The sequence below is a fragment of the Piliocolobus tephrosceles genome, chromosome 1, assembly GCF_002776525.5.
Source record: "Piliocolobus tephrosceles isolate RC106 chromosome 1, ASM277652v3, whole genome shotgun sequence".
Classification (NCBI taxonomy): Eukaryota; Metazoa; Chordata; class Mammalia; order Primates; family Cercopithecidae; genus Piliocolobus; species Piliocolobus tephrosceles.
In genome coordinates, this window is record NC_045434.1 from 197,562,115 (window position 1) to 197,578,925 (window position 16,811).

The following is a 16,811-nucleotide window of genomic DNA, read 5'->3' on the forward strand; positions in this document are numbered from 1 at the left end:
CTCAATCTCCACCAGGCACTGAGATAAGACATTTACATATTGATCTCAGTAAACCCTTAGAGTAAACCTGCTGGCATTATCATTCCCATTTTACAGATACAGAAACTGAGGCTTAGAGATTATATGACTTGTCCAAAGTCATAGAGTAGCAGAGCCAAGACTGGATGGATCCCAGGCCTATGTGATGCCAAGCTCATATGAAATCTGCCCAAGGGTTGTTGCAAGGATAAAGGGGTCACAAGTGATCAAATGTGCTTTGGCAACTCACAGTTAAAGGTAATGGAAGGGATTCAGAAGACTTTGGAAAATGCCTTCTGAGTCTTGAGTCTTTGGTTTTGCAGTATGTGTGTCTCACAGTAGAGTGCAGTGTATATGGATAGTAATTAAGGGTTTGAATGAGAGACCAGAAGAAGGAAGCAGAGTAGTCTAAAAGGCTGTACCCTGTGGTTTTGCTGCAAGCTGCTGGGTTTGCCAGGCTTTGACATCATCTGGAATATCACAGCAGGAGTATTCTTTGCGAACTGGTGCAAGGGTTGGATTTAGTCCACGTCAGGGTTAGACTAATGATCACTGGTGAAAACATCTGCAGGAATTGGATATTTGGATTTGTTCTTTTTAGGGTCTTGTATTCAAGGGGATGTATAGGATCAAGAGTCACTGGAAAATCACTGTTGTTGGTAGCTCATTACACCCCAAGCTGTGGAGTCCCTGCCTGGGTCAGGAAGGGAAGCGGGTGTGACTTGGAGAGAAGGTCTATTGAGCACAAAGGACCCTTGAGACTGAGTCATTTTTCTGACCACAATTCTTTTCAAGAACATGGTGTCCCCTTCTTCTTATGACCTGCCACTGCACAGAGCCTGTCTAGGCCACACTCTCTGAAACCAGCCCAGGGGTTTGGAGCTGCCTCTGACTCCACAGCTCCTTCCTCTGCAGGAAGAGGGTGGGGTGGGGGGCACATGTGGAATCTTCTCGGAGGATCTGTTGGGTGGGAAATAGTTGCTCAGGAGGGAGGAACACCCTGGCATTAATCTGCTTACTCAGAGGGATCAAGAAGCCACCTGGGTGGATGAAGGATGAGGACAAGAGTAGGGACTCTGGAATGTGTGACCTTGGTTGGGGCTCAGGCTCCTCATCTATACAGAGGGAATGATGGGCCCTGGTCCTTGAGCTTCCAGTGCCCCACGGGGATTTCCTAAGGGACAATAGATCAGAACTCCGATGAAGACCCTGCTGGCCCAGGCTGGCTTTTATGAAGATCCATTTTGGGGCTCCATTTACTATAGACAGTGCACACAGTAAAATTAAACTGCTGGCTTTGAATCCCCATAGCCCCAATAATGTGTAGAGATCAGGGAGAGTGAGAAGCCACAGGGAGCCAGGGATGTGGTCAGGTGGTGGCCTGGGGGTCAATACAGAGAATAGGGGTTGTAGGGGCCAGAAAAGGGATAGCAGGCCTGGGGCAGGTATGGGGCTGGGGTAATTTGGCAAAGGGTTTTTTAATTTTTAATTTTTTTTTTGAGATGGAGTCTCCCTCTGTCATCCAGGCTGGAGTGCAGTGGTGTAATCTTGGCTCACTGCAACCTCTGCCTTCCAGGTTTAAGTGATTCTCCTGCCTCAGCCTCCCAAGTAGCTGGGACTACAGGCACCCGCCACCACACCTGGCTAATTTTTGTATTTTTCGTAGAGACAGCGTTTCGCCATGTGGCCAGGCTGGTCTTGAACTCCTGACCTCCAGTGATCCCCCCATCTCAGCCTCCCAAAGTGCTAGGATTACAGGAGTGAGCCACCACACCTGGCCTTTTTTTTAAAATAGGAGGTGAGACTTGAACTAGGTCAAAAAGGATGGGCAGATGTCAGAATCCCAAAAACCACATTTCTTTTAGGACTTTCAGGGCAAATATTACCTCCTGCTTATGTCCTCAATAAAGGGCACAAAAATATGATCACTGAACCAGAGGTGTCTGGAAGCAGTCCACTATGAGACAGGAGTCCCCGGGGTTCTCGGGGGACAGTTCTCCTAGACTCCAGGGCAACAGAGACAGTCAGCCGCCAAACAGACCCTGCAGCATTTTGCTGGCCCATGGGGTCCTGGAATCCCCTTCTGTAACAGCAGAGAATGCTGTTTTGTCCAGTGGCCCCCTTCGGAGATTCGGGAGCAGTGGATGGGCATCAGAGCTAAGGCACCACAGCAGGGTCCCCAGTCATCCCAGACCAGTGGGGCCCAAACCTGGCTGCATCTCAGAATTACCCTGGGGAGCTTAAAAAAGCACAGATTCTAGTACCCCTCTGCTGGCCTGAAGAATCAGAATCTCTGGGGGTGGGGCACTGGTATCTGCAGCTAGGAGAGGCTGATGCGGGCAGGAGGTCTGTATTTGAGCATCTCTTTTGCTGGGTCATTCAGTCCATGCGAAGACTTTGGCCTGGACTTTGTAAAGTTCCCCAATAGCCTCCTTGTCCTGGTATAGCTTTCTGATGTGGGCCATGGCTGGGATGTTGGAGGAAACCTAAGCAGCCTGTCCCCCTCATGTATGTGGAGCTCCCACCACTTGTACCTCAGCAGCTCCAGCCCGCGGGGGAGCAAATCCCCCAGACCCTCCCCAAGCTCTTCTCCAAAGCAGGAACCACTTGGCATCGACAGCTGTCCTTTGTCCCAATGGAGAGAGAACAGGACATGCATAAATGCAATTGTGAAAGCAATTTTTCTCAGACAGGAACATATAAGACAATTCCTCGGCATCTAAATTATTATAATGAGCTGAGTTCCACTTCAAAGGGGGCTAATGTAATAAGAGGAAGAGCTGGGGCTCTAAGGAATTCTAATTAGATTTCTTTCCACACCCGCCTTGTGTATTTTTCTGAAGAGCAGCCAGGGCCGCTAGACTGTGTTGTGTTTGGGTCCAGTGTGAAGAAACTGGGAGGCCAAGCCTAGCCAGGGAAGGCCATCCATCTGCCTTGAGCCTGACAGCCCAGCGGGAGTGGGGCCTGGCCACTGTGAAAGTCAACAGGATTCAGGGCAGTGGGGATGGGGAGGGGTTGGGGAGGGGGCTTGGGGTTGCAGAGGGTTTCCTGTGCCAGTCTGGGGACATAGGGGGGGGGGTGGGCTAGGAGAGGGAGGTCTGGAGCCAAACTGCCTGCATTTGAATCTCAGCCCTTCCCTTTCCTCGCTGTGTACCTGGCATGACCTCTCCGCACTTCCTCAGTTTCTTAATCTGTGAAATGGGGCTAAGGATAGGACCCACTCCATCAGGGACTTGGGAACATTATGTGTGCTGGGCACACACAGTGGCTAGAATAACACCTGGCACAGAGAGCTATTGTTATTACTCTCTAAAATAAGGAAACCAAAAGATGGGAAGGGCTTCCCAAGGTCAGGACTGATTTAATTTTGCAGGAACCCCTTGGACTCAGAAGTCAGGTTGGAGGAAATACCTGGGAAACGATTCATCTCTTCCGTGGTGACAAGGCCGAAGAGACCTCAGCTCCAATCCTTTGTCACTTATTAGCTGTGTGACATTGGACAAATTGCTTTACCTCTCTGAGCTTCTGTGTCTTCATCTATAAATGAATGATAATGATAATAAACTCAAATGAAATGTTGCATGGGGCCTGGCTCATAGTGGGGACTTAATAAATGTTATCAAAATCAGTCATTCTATAAAGCAAATATTTCCACGTATTTCCACCTCTGCAGTTTGCAAGCGTCTTATGATTAGTGGTGTCTTACAGTTGCCGTTGCCTGGGCAAACATGAAAAGTTTTCGTATCAACACTTGCAGAATGGGAGGGAGTGGCTTGGTAGAAAATCCGAGGGGAAATTAGGAATAAAATGGTTGGGGGAGGGATGTGGGAAAATGATGACTCTGACATGTTTAGCTGTGTTGCCCACACAGGAGTCCAAAGTGAGCCAATGGATCGCTTAAGCCCTGGAGTTCAAGACCAGCCTGGGCAACTTGGTAAAATCCCATCTCTATTATTAAAAAACAAACAAACAAAAATCCCCACAAACAAACAAAAACCAAACCCCTCAAACTAAAAAAACACAAAAGTGAGCCAGCGCCACACGATGACAAAGCTGGAGTGAGAGCCCAGCACTCCTTGCTTTAACTTCTTTCATGGAATCATTTAGAAAATGCCATGTCACCAGGGCTCTTGAAGGTAAGAGGACAATATTGTGTGGGAAAACATGAACTCCAATGACTCTAAGTTGAAAGGAATTCAGAAGAGCCTGGCTTTGAATATGAAGCAATTTTAGGGAGATGGTAACAAATTTAGGTGCTTTATTTCATTTTGTGTATACGCAAGAGAGATAGATGAAAACCCACGTCTAAGTAGAAAAAGCTTTCTCTAAGCATGTAATCAAAATTCTAAGTGGTGAGAAAGCATTGAGTCATAGTTTATTTTGCAGTGTTTTCCATTCTGAGTGGTGCATAAATTCATGGTGTGTTTTATGATCAATGTTGTCTTAGATCTGATGACTTTTGATCCTATTTTTCATCTTCTCACACAAACCTCTCTACGTTGGGACCAGGAGGATGTTGGCCCCACCTGTTCTGAGCATGTCCTGAGCCTGGCACTGCACCCTACATTTTACATGGTATTTCACTTATTCCTCCTGTCTTAGTCCAGTTGGGTTGCTATAAAGAAATACCTGAGACTGGGTAATTTACAAAGAAAAGAGGTTTATTTGGCTCACAATTCTGCAGGCTGTATAAGAAGCATGGCTCCAGCGTTTGCTTCCGGTGAGGACCTCAGGAGCTTCTAATCATGGCAGAAGGGGAAGGGGAGATAGAGTGTCCCATAATGAGAGAGGAAGGAAGCAAAAGAGAAAGGGGAGAAAGGTGCCAGGCTCTTTTTAACAATCAGTTTTCCTGTGAACTAGTAGAGCAAAAATTCACTCATTCTGCAGGATAGCACGAAGCCGTTCATGAGGGATCAATCCCCATGACCCAAACCCCTCCTACTAGGTCCGATCTCCAACATGGGGGGTCAAATTTCAACATGAGATATGGAGAACAAACATCCAAACTCTATCACATCTCAATGAGCCCATAAATAATTTTCCTCTTCATTTTGCAGATGAACTGGGGGCTCACACAGGAAATGACTAGCCTAAGAGGGCGGAGCAAGAACTGGATCCTGGATTGGAATACATTGAGCAAGTGGCTCCATCCTGAGAGTGGAGGTAAGAGGTATGGTCTTCCTCCAGAAGTTTCCCTTCTGCTTTGTGCAGTGCTACCACCCAAGAATCCTCTGTGGCCTGTGTAAGACCTCTTGGATTCAGAGTCAAGGCCAACATCACCAAGACCCAAAGTCTGGAGTCATCATTTATCATGCAATACATAATTACCATTTATTGGGTGCTCAGGAAGCAGGTCAGTGAGAGAAGCAGAATTGAATTAGGTGCCAAGAGATATGGGTTCTAATTCCAGTGACATCATTCATTAGCTGTGTGGCCTTGGCCAAGTCACTTAACTTCTCTGAGCCTTTGGTCATCTGTAAAGTGAACAGATCACAATGGGATGTTTGTAGGGTCCCTTCCAATTGTAACAAATCTGTCTTTTATGTAGGTCTTAGGGGCTGGGAGAACTTGATAATGGATTTAGTCCATTTGGAATCAGGCAGGAGCTCTGGAAGCCTCTCATGGACACGGGGAAGCAACTGGCCTTCAAATGTAGGGTCAATGCAGGATGGATGGAGAAGACAGACACACACTTCTTGCACGCTGGGACACCAGGATCTAGAGCCTCCTAAAGATCTACTCCTGCTCTGGGAGGGATGTTGGGCCCCCTGGTGATGTTTGTACAGAAAAAGTTCTGTGGGCAGCCCGGGCCGAGGAACATTTTTGATATAACAGCACTTGAACCACGTTCTTTATGTCTCACCTCATGCCAATCCTGTGCAGGATTGGAGGTGCATTAGGGCTGGAAGGGGTTCAAGGGGCTCCTATCAGCTCTCATTGGTTTGCGGAGGAGGAAGCAGTTATGTAACTGCAGCAGCTGTGTCTTTCTTCACTTCCCAAGTCAACTGTAGAATTTTGGGGAGAAGGGACCTGCTTGCTTCTCCAGGAGCCCTCAGTGGACTGAACAAAAAGTCGAAGAGGTCTTGGCTGCTGCAGATAGCCTTGCCATGCCTGAGACAACTAGAACCATTAATACACACAGTTATTGGGGGCTTCCAATGTGCCAGGCGCTGGGCTAGGTGCAAATGCATTTTCTCTGTCCACGTTGTGGCCCTGCAATGACAGCTGTTTTACTTGACGTGAGTCCTTGGCAAGCATCGTATCATTTGATGCAGAGGTGGCACATAGGGCAGATGGGCTGAGCCTAGGTCTTGTGCCCTTAGAGAACATGGGTTCACATCTTGGCTTTGCTGCTTTCTCGTAACCTTCTGAAGTACTTAACCTATTTAAGCCTCAGTTTTCTCATCTGTAAAGTAGAGATAATCATAGTGTCCTAGGGTATTAAAAAGGTTAAATAACACATGTGATGTGCTATGCACAGCTTCTGGCATATGTAGCAGGTGTTCAATCAATACTAGTAATTTTCTGTGTTGAAAATAACCTGCCTACAATCTGAAAAGTTAGGTATTATGTCTCTGTTGCAGAGATGAGAAAACAGCCCCAGAGAGGTAAAATGACTTGTCTAAGGTCACACAGCGAGTAGGTGTCTAGGCTAGGATTCAAAGCCAGGACTGCCTGACACCAATGGCCTGTTCCCCTTTACTCAGTGTTCTGCTGCCTCCTCGGGGACCGGAGCTGCTCTCCTCCTTATGTGTCCAGTAGGGGAGAGCCTTCTACGGCGCTGTCCCCAGAGATCTCAGACAGATAATGGGAGACAGTGTTGCCGAGTGGTTACGGTGTGGGATCTGGAGTCCGTCTTCCAGCCTGATGATCCCTGGCTGTGTGACTTTGGGCAAGTGACTTGACCTCTCTGGGTCTCTGTTTCCATACAGGTAAAAGGAGGATGATAATGATAATACTGAGGACTGAATGAATGAATGAAGAAATGTCAAGTGTTTTGTGTCAGGCCTCCCTGTGTGTCAAGAATTCAGAGCTGGATTTCCCCAAGTGTAACACTGTTGTTGGGGTTACCATGATCACTGTGGGGTAGACATTCCTGTCTCCCCTCTGGGTACCCCAGAGCCAGAGAGCAGCCCAGCAGGGCCTTCAGGGGCACCGGGATTTGCAGACAGTTGCATAGCCGTTGTCCTCCGTTTCCCTGGCCAGGGCAGGGGTCCAGTGGGGCTGGCTATCAGCCCCTGCTGTCAGGATCTGGTTGGAGTTTCATTAGCAGGAAAGGCTGAACCCTGGTACCTACACACCTCCAGGAGGGAGTGTGGCTCCCAATGCCCATCTGGGCACATTGCATTAAAGGATTCCTTTCCACAGGCTCAATCCTCAGATGCCTCAGCCCTCCCCGAGCCCTGACCACAAGCCAAACAGCGCTGGGCCACAGTATCAGGGTTGTCCAGCGACTCCATCCTCCAGGGAGGAAGAGGTGGTGAATTTCTGAGCTGGGACAGAACCCAGAGTGACTGGAGCAGGCCAGCCCCTCACCTCATATACTTGGAGCCTGGAGACATCAGGCAGCAAATGAGAAGCATTTTGAGGCTATTTTCTTTTTAAATTAATTAGTTAGTTAATCAATTTTTTTAATTTAAAATTTTTTCTTACCTCTGGTTCAAGTTCTCACGACTGATTCCTGCAACACATGAACATGCCTTTCCTCCAAGAAAATTCAGAGAATCCAGGTTAGCAAAAAGAATAAAATAAAAGTCTTCCATAAACTTACAATCTGAGGATAATGTCTTTTAATGCTTTTTCCTTCCCGTCTTTCTTCTATGAGCAGATATGCATATAGGCTTTAAAAATATACCTTGAAAATAGAAGCATTCTCTGTGTGAAGTGCTTAGAATATTACCTAGTACATAGTGAGTACTCAATAAGCCTTTACTGTTACTACTATTATTTCTGTTTTATAGCCTGATTTTTCTCTCTTAAATGGAATTTCAGCTCCATGAGAATTAGAACCATGTATGCCTCATTAATCTCTGTTATTCGTGCTTAGCACATAATAGGTGCTCAATAAACATTTTTAAATAGATGAAAGAATAGATATTTTTCTCTCTCATTAGGTTTGCATCTATAATATTTAATGACAACATAATAATGCATTGCTGAATTTGTTTTTAAACTTGGCTGGTAATTGTTTGAAAAAACCACTCCCAAGCTCCTAACTCTTCATGTCAGTCAATCCCCTCATCCCAGGCCTCATCCCCACCTTAACGAGATGAAGGCTGCTGGGTTCCTCAGAGCTTTGGGGACCCAGCATCGCTTCAGAGAAGCCAGAAACCAGCCTGTGGGCTGCCAGCGCCCTCTTTGGCTCACAGAAACCACTAATCATCGACTTAAACCGTCTAGGTAGCGCGCAGACGAGTAAAACCCCAACTCCTGCATTTTTGATGAAGTTGACATTAGACAAACGCTCACAGCTTGCTTGGTCAGACCCGGCTTCGAGGGTCTGAATCAATAATGAAACACTGGGAGGAATAAAGCATTAAACAGGGCGTTCTGCAAGGCAAGCAGCTTGGGGGTCAAGTCAGGGAACCCAGGATGGTCCCCGGCCAGTAGTCCCTTCTGCCTGGCTGCCAGGCAGGGAGATGGCTGGGCATGCAGCTTGTCCTCCTTTCCTACAAGTCTGGTAGGTAGTGTGACTTCTTGGGAAAACCTCTAGGCCTAGGCTAGAAGCCCAGAAACATGGAAATAGTATTAACTTTGTGGCCTTAGGTTATTTTGTGTCTGTCTGTTTCAATTGGGAAAATATATCCTTGAACCAGGACACCACGGTTCTTCCCAGCTGAGAGATTCGGTGCATTCATCTTGAACTTGGGAATACGTATGGTCCAGACATAAAGTCTGTTAAATGTCGCAAATGAACAGGACCCAGGAAATCCGCCATAGTTCCTTTCTTTATGCTGGAGAGAACAACCTCCTTCTGCCTGTTCTGAGGTTCTTAGCCTTGGGGTCATTGAGAAAAGACTTCATTAGGTCTCTGTTCCATCCAGAGGATGTTTGAAGATAATTCTCTGTAGAGGAAAGGACTCCAAGCTCCAGATTTCACCTTTCACCTTAGATCACATCTTCGGGTGCTATAAGACCCTCAAAGACAAGAGGCTGGAAATAGGGAGGAAAGAGGACCCAGTGGGAAGGAGTAAACTGTGGATTCAGCTGCCAGGTAGGAGTCTCTGCATTTGCTCTTAGACGTCTTACCTTTGCCTGCTCATTTGCGTTCTACAACTTCAGCACTCAAAGCCTGGTCTATGGACCAGTGACACTGGCCATGTCTGGGAGTTTGTTAGAAGTGCAGCATCTCAGCGCCCACCCCCACATCTACTGAAGCAGGATCTGCAATTTCACATTCAAGCTGGGGGAGCTCTGCTCCAGAGGGTCCCCCCCACTGGGGACGGGGTAGAGGCATGTTGCTGCGCACAGAGCTGTTGCAGAGAGTGGTGCTACAGTTTCGCATCTTTCAGCTCATTCAGGAGTCCCTGGCCTCACAGTGATGGTTTCACTTCATGGGAGGGGACACTTTTGAAATGCCTTTTCTCTGAGATGGTTTATTTGTGCTTATTTTTGAAACCAGATTGAGTCAAGGGACATACAGAGTTTCTGTCTGTCTGTTTAATGGCATTTCAGAGGACTTCCCCACTCTTTCGGTTGTGAGAGTAAAAATAATACATTCAACAATGACTCAGAGCCTGCTAAGGGCCAGATCTGGGCTTGGGGAAGGGATCCCAGGCCGGGATATGATACAATCTCAGGAACACCATGAGGACACAAACCATAGCCAGGCAAATCCCCACACAAGGCCTCTAACTACAGAAAGGGACTCCTTAGACATTGGATTTACCTCTCTTACGCTAATAAACAGAAGATCTTAATCATGGAGGAATTGCCTAGAGAACTTATTCAAAATGTATTTGCCGGACAGGCGTGGTGGCTCACGCCTTGTAATTCTAGCACTTTGGGAGGCCGAGGTGGGTGGATCACTTGAGGTCAGGAGTTCGAAACCAGCCTGGCCAACGTGGTGAAACCTCGTCTCTACTAAAAATATAAAAAAATTAGCCAGGCGGAGGAGCGGCAACATGGCGGCTTCGGGAGCTGGTGACCCTCTGGATGCTAAGCGTGGAGAGGCCCCGTTCGCTCAGCGTATCGACCCGACGCGGGAGAAGCTGACACCCGAGCAACTGTATTCCATGCGGCGGGCGCAGCTTGCCCAGTGGCAGAAGGTCCTACCGCAGCGGCGGACCCGGAACATCGTGACCGGCCTAGGCATCGGGGCCCTGGTGTTAGCTATTTATGGTTACACCTTCTACTCGATTTCCCAGGAGCGTTTCCTAGATGAGCTAGAAGACGAGGCCAAAGCTGCCCGAGCCCGAGCTCTGGCAAGGGCATCAGGATCCTAATCTGGATGGGTATTGATCATGTCCAACCTGCTGGAGCCCCTTCACATGGTGGATGATGCCCCATGACCCTGTAGAAATTGAATCCTCCTCACAACATTGTTGGCCTTCTTACTAACCTTGGGCCATGATTGATCCCAAGAAACCAGGGACTTAAGCATTTGGCTACTGTCAAAAGAACAGAACTTTGCCCACTGCAAAAAAAAAAAAAAAAAAAAAAAAAAAAAAATTAGCCAGGCGTGGTGGCAGGTGACTGTAATCTCAGCTATTCAGGCGACTGAGGTGGAATTGCTTGAACCCAGGAGGCAGAGGTTGCAGCGAGCTGAGATCTCGCCACTGCACTCCAACCTGGGCAATATAGCAAGACTCTGTCTCAAAAAAAAAAAAAAATGTATTTGCCTGGGTCATCTCCCAGAGCATCTGATTCAGTCAAACTAAATGAGAAAGAGCTTCCACGGTGATTTTGATTCTCAACTTTGACCCATTAAGAATTACTGCTTTCCATTTATTTATGATTTTAAATTAAATTAAATTAGTAATTATTATTTTTTTGAGATGGAGTCTCACTCTGTTGCCAGGCTGGAGTGCAATGGTGCAATCTTGGCTCACTGCAACCTCTGTCTCCTTCCTGGGTTCAAGCGATTCTCCTGCCTCAGCCTCCCAAGTAGCTGGGATTACAGGCACGCGCCACTATGCCTGGCTAATTTTGTATTTTTAGTAGAGACACGGTTTCACCATGTTGGTCAGGTTGGTCTTGAACTCCCGACCTCAGGTGATCCATCCACCTCAGCCTCCCAAAGTGCTGGGATTATAAGCATGAGCCACTGCGCCTGGCCTTATTTTTTATTTTTTTGAGACAGAGTCTTGCTCTGTCGCCCAGGCTGGAATGCAGTGGCATGATCTCGGCTCACTGTAACCTCTGCTTCCTGATTTCAAGCAATTATCTTGTCTCAGCCTCCCAAACAGATGGGATTACAGGCATGCACCACCACATCCATCTAATTTTTTTTGTATTTTTAGTAGAGATGGGATTTTACCATGTTGGCTGGGCTGGTCTTAAACTCCTGGCCTCAAGTGATCTGCCTGCATTGGCCTCCCAAAATGCTGGGACTACAGGCACGAGCTAGCGCACTTGGCCAGAGTTACTGCTTTGTAATGTAGTCCAGTTATTTCTTGCCTTTAGGAGCTGAAATAGACTTGTCTGCCATGATCAAAGGATCATGTCATTCCCTGTGGCAGAGACTGCTTGCTGTGCACCAAAGTTCATTCTCCTCCCCTTCATGAGCATATAGCCTGACCACAAGTCCCAGTCTCCCTTGGGGCTGAGAGTGGTCATGTGACCTTGTTCTTACTAATAGAATGTGATGCATATCTCTTTGGGCTAATCCTTGAGTAAGTGGCGGGGACTTCTCTGTGAGCTCTGCCCATTCCCCCCAGCTGAGACCTCAACCATGAGGGTGATAACACGTTCCCAAGGGATGTCAGAGCCACCAGATGGAAGAAACCTGAATCTCTGAATCTCCACATGGAGTCGAGATACCTGCCAACTGTAAACATTCACCTTGGATATGAACGAGAGCAGGAATATGCTTGCTTTTTTTGCTCTTAAAGGCACTGCATTTTAGGGTCTTCTCATATTATAGCAGCTTATTTTACCCCAACTAATATGGCACCAACAGTTCCACTCACTTTCTCCTAATACATTTTACCTCAAAGTTCAGAATTCAAGACTTAGCTTTATGCCACTGCACTAAGGCTCTTATATGAGAGTAGAGCTTTTGTTTAGTGTATCCTAATTCTCAGGATGGAATCAGGGTTCTAGTTTAATTTTTTTATTAAGCAGTTCTGTTGTAAGGACTGACATTTCATGGCTTTTATTCTTCCTGAAAGATCTTTCAAAGAAAAAAGTGAAATCATACGTTATTTTTAAATAGAAAAATATTACTTTATCTTGCAATTACCACATGGGCCCATTGGACACCTTCTTAAATCTAAAATATGTTATGGGATTGTATGATCTCGTTTTTCCTATCTCTTGAAAATTTTTGCCATTTCCTCAGCCTAGAAATTATTTCATCATCACTTATTAACTATTCTAAGCTATGCTGAAAAGACTAAAATAATAATAATATGGAATGATGATGGAATTGCCTAGGAGGATGATGGAAAAATAATATAAATCGCCACTGTAGTATCACCCTACAGTTTTCTTTCTTCTTCTTCTTTTTTGTCTTTTTGAGACAAGGTCTCATTCTGTCACCCAGGCTGGAGTGTGATGGCATGATCACAGCTTGCTGCCGCCTCGACCTCCTGGGCTCAGGCGATCCTCCTGCTTCAGCCTTTTGGGTAGCTTGGCCTGCAGGCGCATACCACCATGGCCAGCTAATTTTTTTATTATTTGTATAGATGGGGGTCTCACTATGTTGTCCAGGCTGGTCTCGAACTCCTGAGCTCGAGTAATCTGCCCACCTTGGCCTCCCAAAGTTTTGGAATTACAGATATGAGCCACCATGCCCAACCCAGTCTACAGTTTTCTTATTGTGCTGTCTTCAACAAAATTATAAGACTTTAACAATTTCAAAAAGTTCTTCAAGTGACCATGAACCACACCGCCCAAACCTTCTTCACTCCCGCCAACACCAGCTGCTCCCAAACTATCAGATACTCAAGGAGGAGCATGAGGTGGCTGCGCTGGGGGTACCCCACAACCCTGCTCCGCTGAGGTCCACCGTGATCCACATCCACAGCGAGACCTCCGTGCCCGACCTTGTCGTCTGGGCCCTGGTTCTGGGCATCCTCATGAGCATTCTGCTCATCGTCAACCTAGTGTTGATCTTCCAAGTCTATAGATAGAACAGGAGGCAGCATCCAGGCCAGGAGCTCTGCCCACAACCTGTTGCCCACACACCCCACCTTCTATTCCTCGACCTGCCCCCTGGGCCGAGTCCTGTATCAGCCCTTTATCCTCACACACTTTTCTACAATGGCATTCGATAAAGTGCACATGTTCCTGCTTAAAAAAAATTCTTTAAGTGTTGCACTTTGAGTTTGCAAGTGCAAGAAGGAAAATCAGAAATGATGAGAAGCTAGAATCCAGTAGTGATGCATTTTGAATCTGAAATCTGTATTTCTGGTCCATGCATAGCATTTGATGAGAGTTTAGGTGTATTCAAAGACTGTTGTCCATTTAAAGTATGTACCTTCCAAACCAGGAAAAGAGGAAATAAAAATTTAGGTTTGTTATGTTTAAATTCCTTTTAAAATATATAATAAAGTTGTTCTTCACTCCCCCTTTATTTTTATTTTTGTAAATTTTTTTTAAAAAAAGATTTAAAATATTTAAGAGTGTTCCATATCACGAGGTCAGGATATCGAGACCATCCTGGTTAACACGGTGAAACCCCGTCTCTACTAAAAATACAAAAATTAGCCAGGCGTGGTGGCAGACGCCTGTAGTTCCAGCTACTTGGGAGGCTGAGGCAGGAGAATGGCATGCACCTGGGAGGTGGAGCTTGCAGTGAGCCGAGATTGCACCACTGCACTCCAGTCTGGGCGATAGAGCGAGACTCCATCTAAAAAAAAAAAAAAAAAGGGTTCCTTAGTCCTAGATGGTAAATGATAGCAGGTCTTTTCCCTCATATACTGAAGATGAAAACAATCTGGCCAGGTGCAGTGGCTCATGCTTGTAATCCCAGCACTTTGGGAGGCCAAGGCAGGTGGATCACCTTAACTCAAGAGTTCGAGACCAGCCTGGCCAACATGGTGAAACCCTGTCTCTACTAAAAGTATGAAAATTAGCCAGGCATGGTGGCATGCACCTGTGGTCCCAGCTACTTGGGAGGCTGAGGCAGGAGAATTGCTTGAACCCAGGAGTCAGAGGCTGCAGTAAGTACCTTAAGTACCCTGGAAAGACATATAAGCCCTACAAAGATTTGCAAACCTGCCACACGGGTGAAGTTTGCGGGGATATAGTGGTCTGGGGAGTGCTGGTACATTTCCTCTAAATTAAAGACAAGTTCTTGTACCTTATACATCTTACTGCTAAGAAATAGACGCAATGCCTGGTGGGTCCCTTTGGAGTTTGGAGGCAGCTTTTAGTACACTTGCTAATACTGCTCGGACTCATTCCTTAGATGATTTAGAAGGCTGCCAGTTTTGAGTGGGCAGAGAGCAAGAGAGGGTCTGCAGTGTGTCCAGACTGCAGTGCGAGTGGGGCCTGCTTATCCACAGGGATGAGGGCTCCTGATATTTTAATGGGCCCTCAAAAAGATTTTAATGTATTTTAAAATCAAAAGAAAAATGAATAATAATAATGAATCCATCTTAGATTATGTTCATTTTTATACCACCAATGGAGTCACAAAATAGAATTTTAATTTTTTTTTTTTTTTTTTGAGATGGAGTCTCACTGTGTCATCCAGGCTAGAGTGCAGTGGTGCCATCTCAGCTCACTGCAACCTCTGACTCCTGGGTTCAAGCCATTCTCCTGTTCAGCCTTCCGAGTAGCTGGGATTACAAGTGTGCACCGCCACGCCCGGCTAATTTTTGTATTTTTAGTAGAGACGGGGTTTCACCATGTTGACCAGGCTGGTCTCGAACTCCTGACCTCAGGTGATCCACCTACCTTGGCCTCCCAAAGTGCTGGGATTACAGGCGTGAGCTACTGCACCTCACCTTAAATTTTTTTTTCAGATGAAAAATGAGGTCTGCCAAGGCAGGAATGCCTAGTGTCCATGAAAGTCATAATGCAGCCCTAGGTACAAGCTGCCGTGCCCCTTAGACCATATGATCCAGCCGATCTGAAAGTGTCAGAAGTGTCACTGCTATATTGGCACACCATGTAGAGCATCTTGTGAGATCCACGGGGAGGGTCAGAGTGCAGCTCCCTAGAGTTCTGTATCAAGGCCAGGCCCTCGCTGGCAGAGAGGACTCTCCATTGGAAAGGCAGCTCTTGGCATGACACTGAACCACAGTAGATACGGAGTACACCATGGGATGCAGGTGACCACGTGGCAGAGCTGCCTGTCCGTTGTGAGCTGTGTATTGTCAGAGCTTCCAAATAAAAATGCTAGTTATAATGCTTCGAGTTATATGATGGAAATGGTTTGTTTGAGGTTGGGTCCAAGCAGGTTCAGGAGGCACAAATAAATTACATGAACAGAGAGCAGGGCAGAACCCATGTAACTACTTTTTCCTAACTGACACCTCTCTTTTTTTTTTTTTTTTTTCCAATAGAGAGGGGTCTCACTATGTTGTTTGTTTGTTGTTGTTTGTTTGTTTGTTTTGTTTTTCCGAGACAGAGTCTCGCTCTGTCACCCAGGCTGGAGTGCAGTGGCACGATCTCAGGTCACTGCAACCTCCGTCTCCTGGGTTCAAGCGATTCTCCTGCCTCAGCCTCCTGAGTAGCTGGGATTACAGGCGTGCACTACCATGCTAATTTTTGTATTTTTAGTTGAGACAGGGTTTTGCCATGTTGGCCAGGCTGGTCTCAAACTCCTCACCTCAGGTGATCTGCCCGCCTAAGACTCCCAAAGTGCTGGGATTACAAGTGTGACCCACTGTGCCCAGCCAGGGTCTCACTATGTTGCCCAGGCTGGTCTCAAACTCCTGGGCTCAAGAGATCCTCCCACCTCAGCCTTTTGAGTAGCTGGGACCACAGGTGTGTGCCACCACGCCCAGCTAATTATTATTATTATTATTATTATTTGTAGAGACGAGGTATTGTTATGTTGCCCAGGCTGGTCTCGAACTTCTGGCTGAAGCAATCCTCCTGCCTTGGCCTCCCAAAGTGCTGGGATTACGGGTATGAGCCACTGCACCTGGGCAAACTGATAGCTCTGACTCAGCTCACAAGTGTGGCCTCAGAGGGTTATTTAGGATCAACTGAAGAAAAGAACTTGGCTGGTTCACAGGTAGGCTGGAGCTGTATACAGCTCTGGCAAAACATGGACTGTTACCACACCCCCTGGGGTGGCCCTGGAAGACAATGGTGATGGAAAATCCTAGAGGAATGGAGCTGTGGTAACGATACTCCATGGTCCCCACTGCACACAGAGAAAAGCAACTCCCTATGTGGGAACACATGACTCCTGGGCATGGCTAATGGCTTGCCTCTGCTTTCTGGGGAAATCAGAGCTAGGACCTCAGGCTTACTCTCTTCCAGGCACTCATTAAATCCTCACTGAGTCTTATCAGGTGGGTTTTTTTGAATCCATACTTGATAGATAAGGAAAATGAGATACAGAAGGGTTTGATAAAAGTTGCTCAAAGTCTCACAGTTAATTAAGTGGCACTCTGGCCAGGCGCAGTGGCTTGTGCCTGTAATTCCAGCACTTTGGGAGGCCGAGGTAG

At 46.7% G+C, this 16,811-nt stretch overlaps 1 protein-coding gene across 1 annotated transcript; it reads left to right on the top strand.

Moving 5' to 3' along the window:
* The first annotated feature begins 10,131 nt into the window (after nt 1-10,131).
* Nucleotides 10,132-10,658, top strand: LOC111547511 (cytochrome c oxidase assembly factor 3 homolog, mitochondrial). The gene has a single exon (XM_023219301.1). It carries the CDS (start codon nt 10,143-10,145, stop codon nt 10,461-10,463), a length of 321 nt encoding a protein of 106 aa, XP_023075069.1. The 5' UTR covers nt 10,132-10,142; the 3' UTR covers nt 10,464-10,658.
* Nucleotides 10,659-16,811: the final 6,153 nt, after the last annotated feature.

What these genes read in the sequence shown, in the direction of transcription:
- LOC111547511 (XM_023219301.1), top strand. Translation starts at nt 10,143, where the DNA reads ATGGCGGCTTCGGGAGCTGGTGACCCTCTGGATGCTAAGCGTGGAGAG.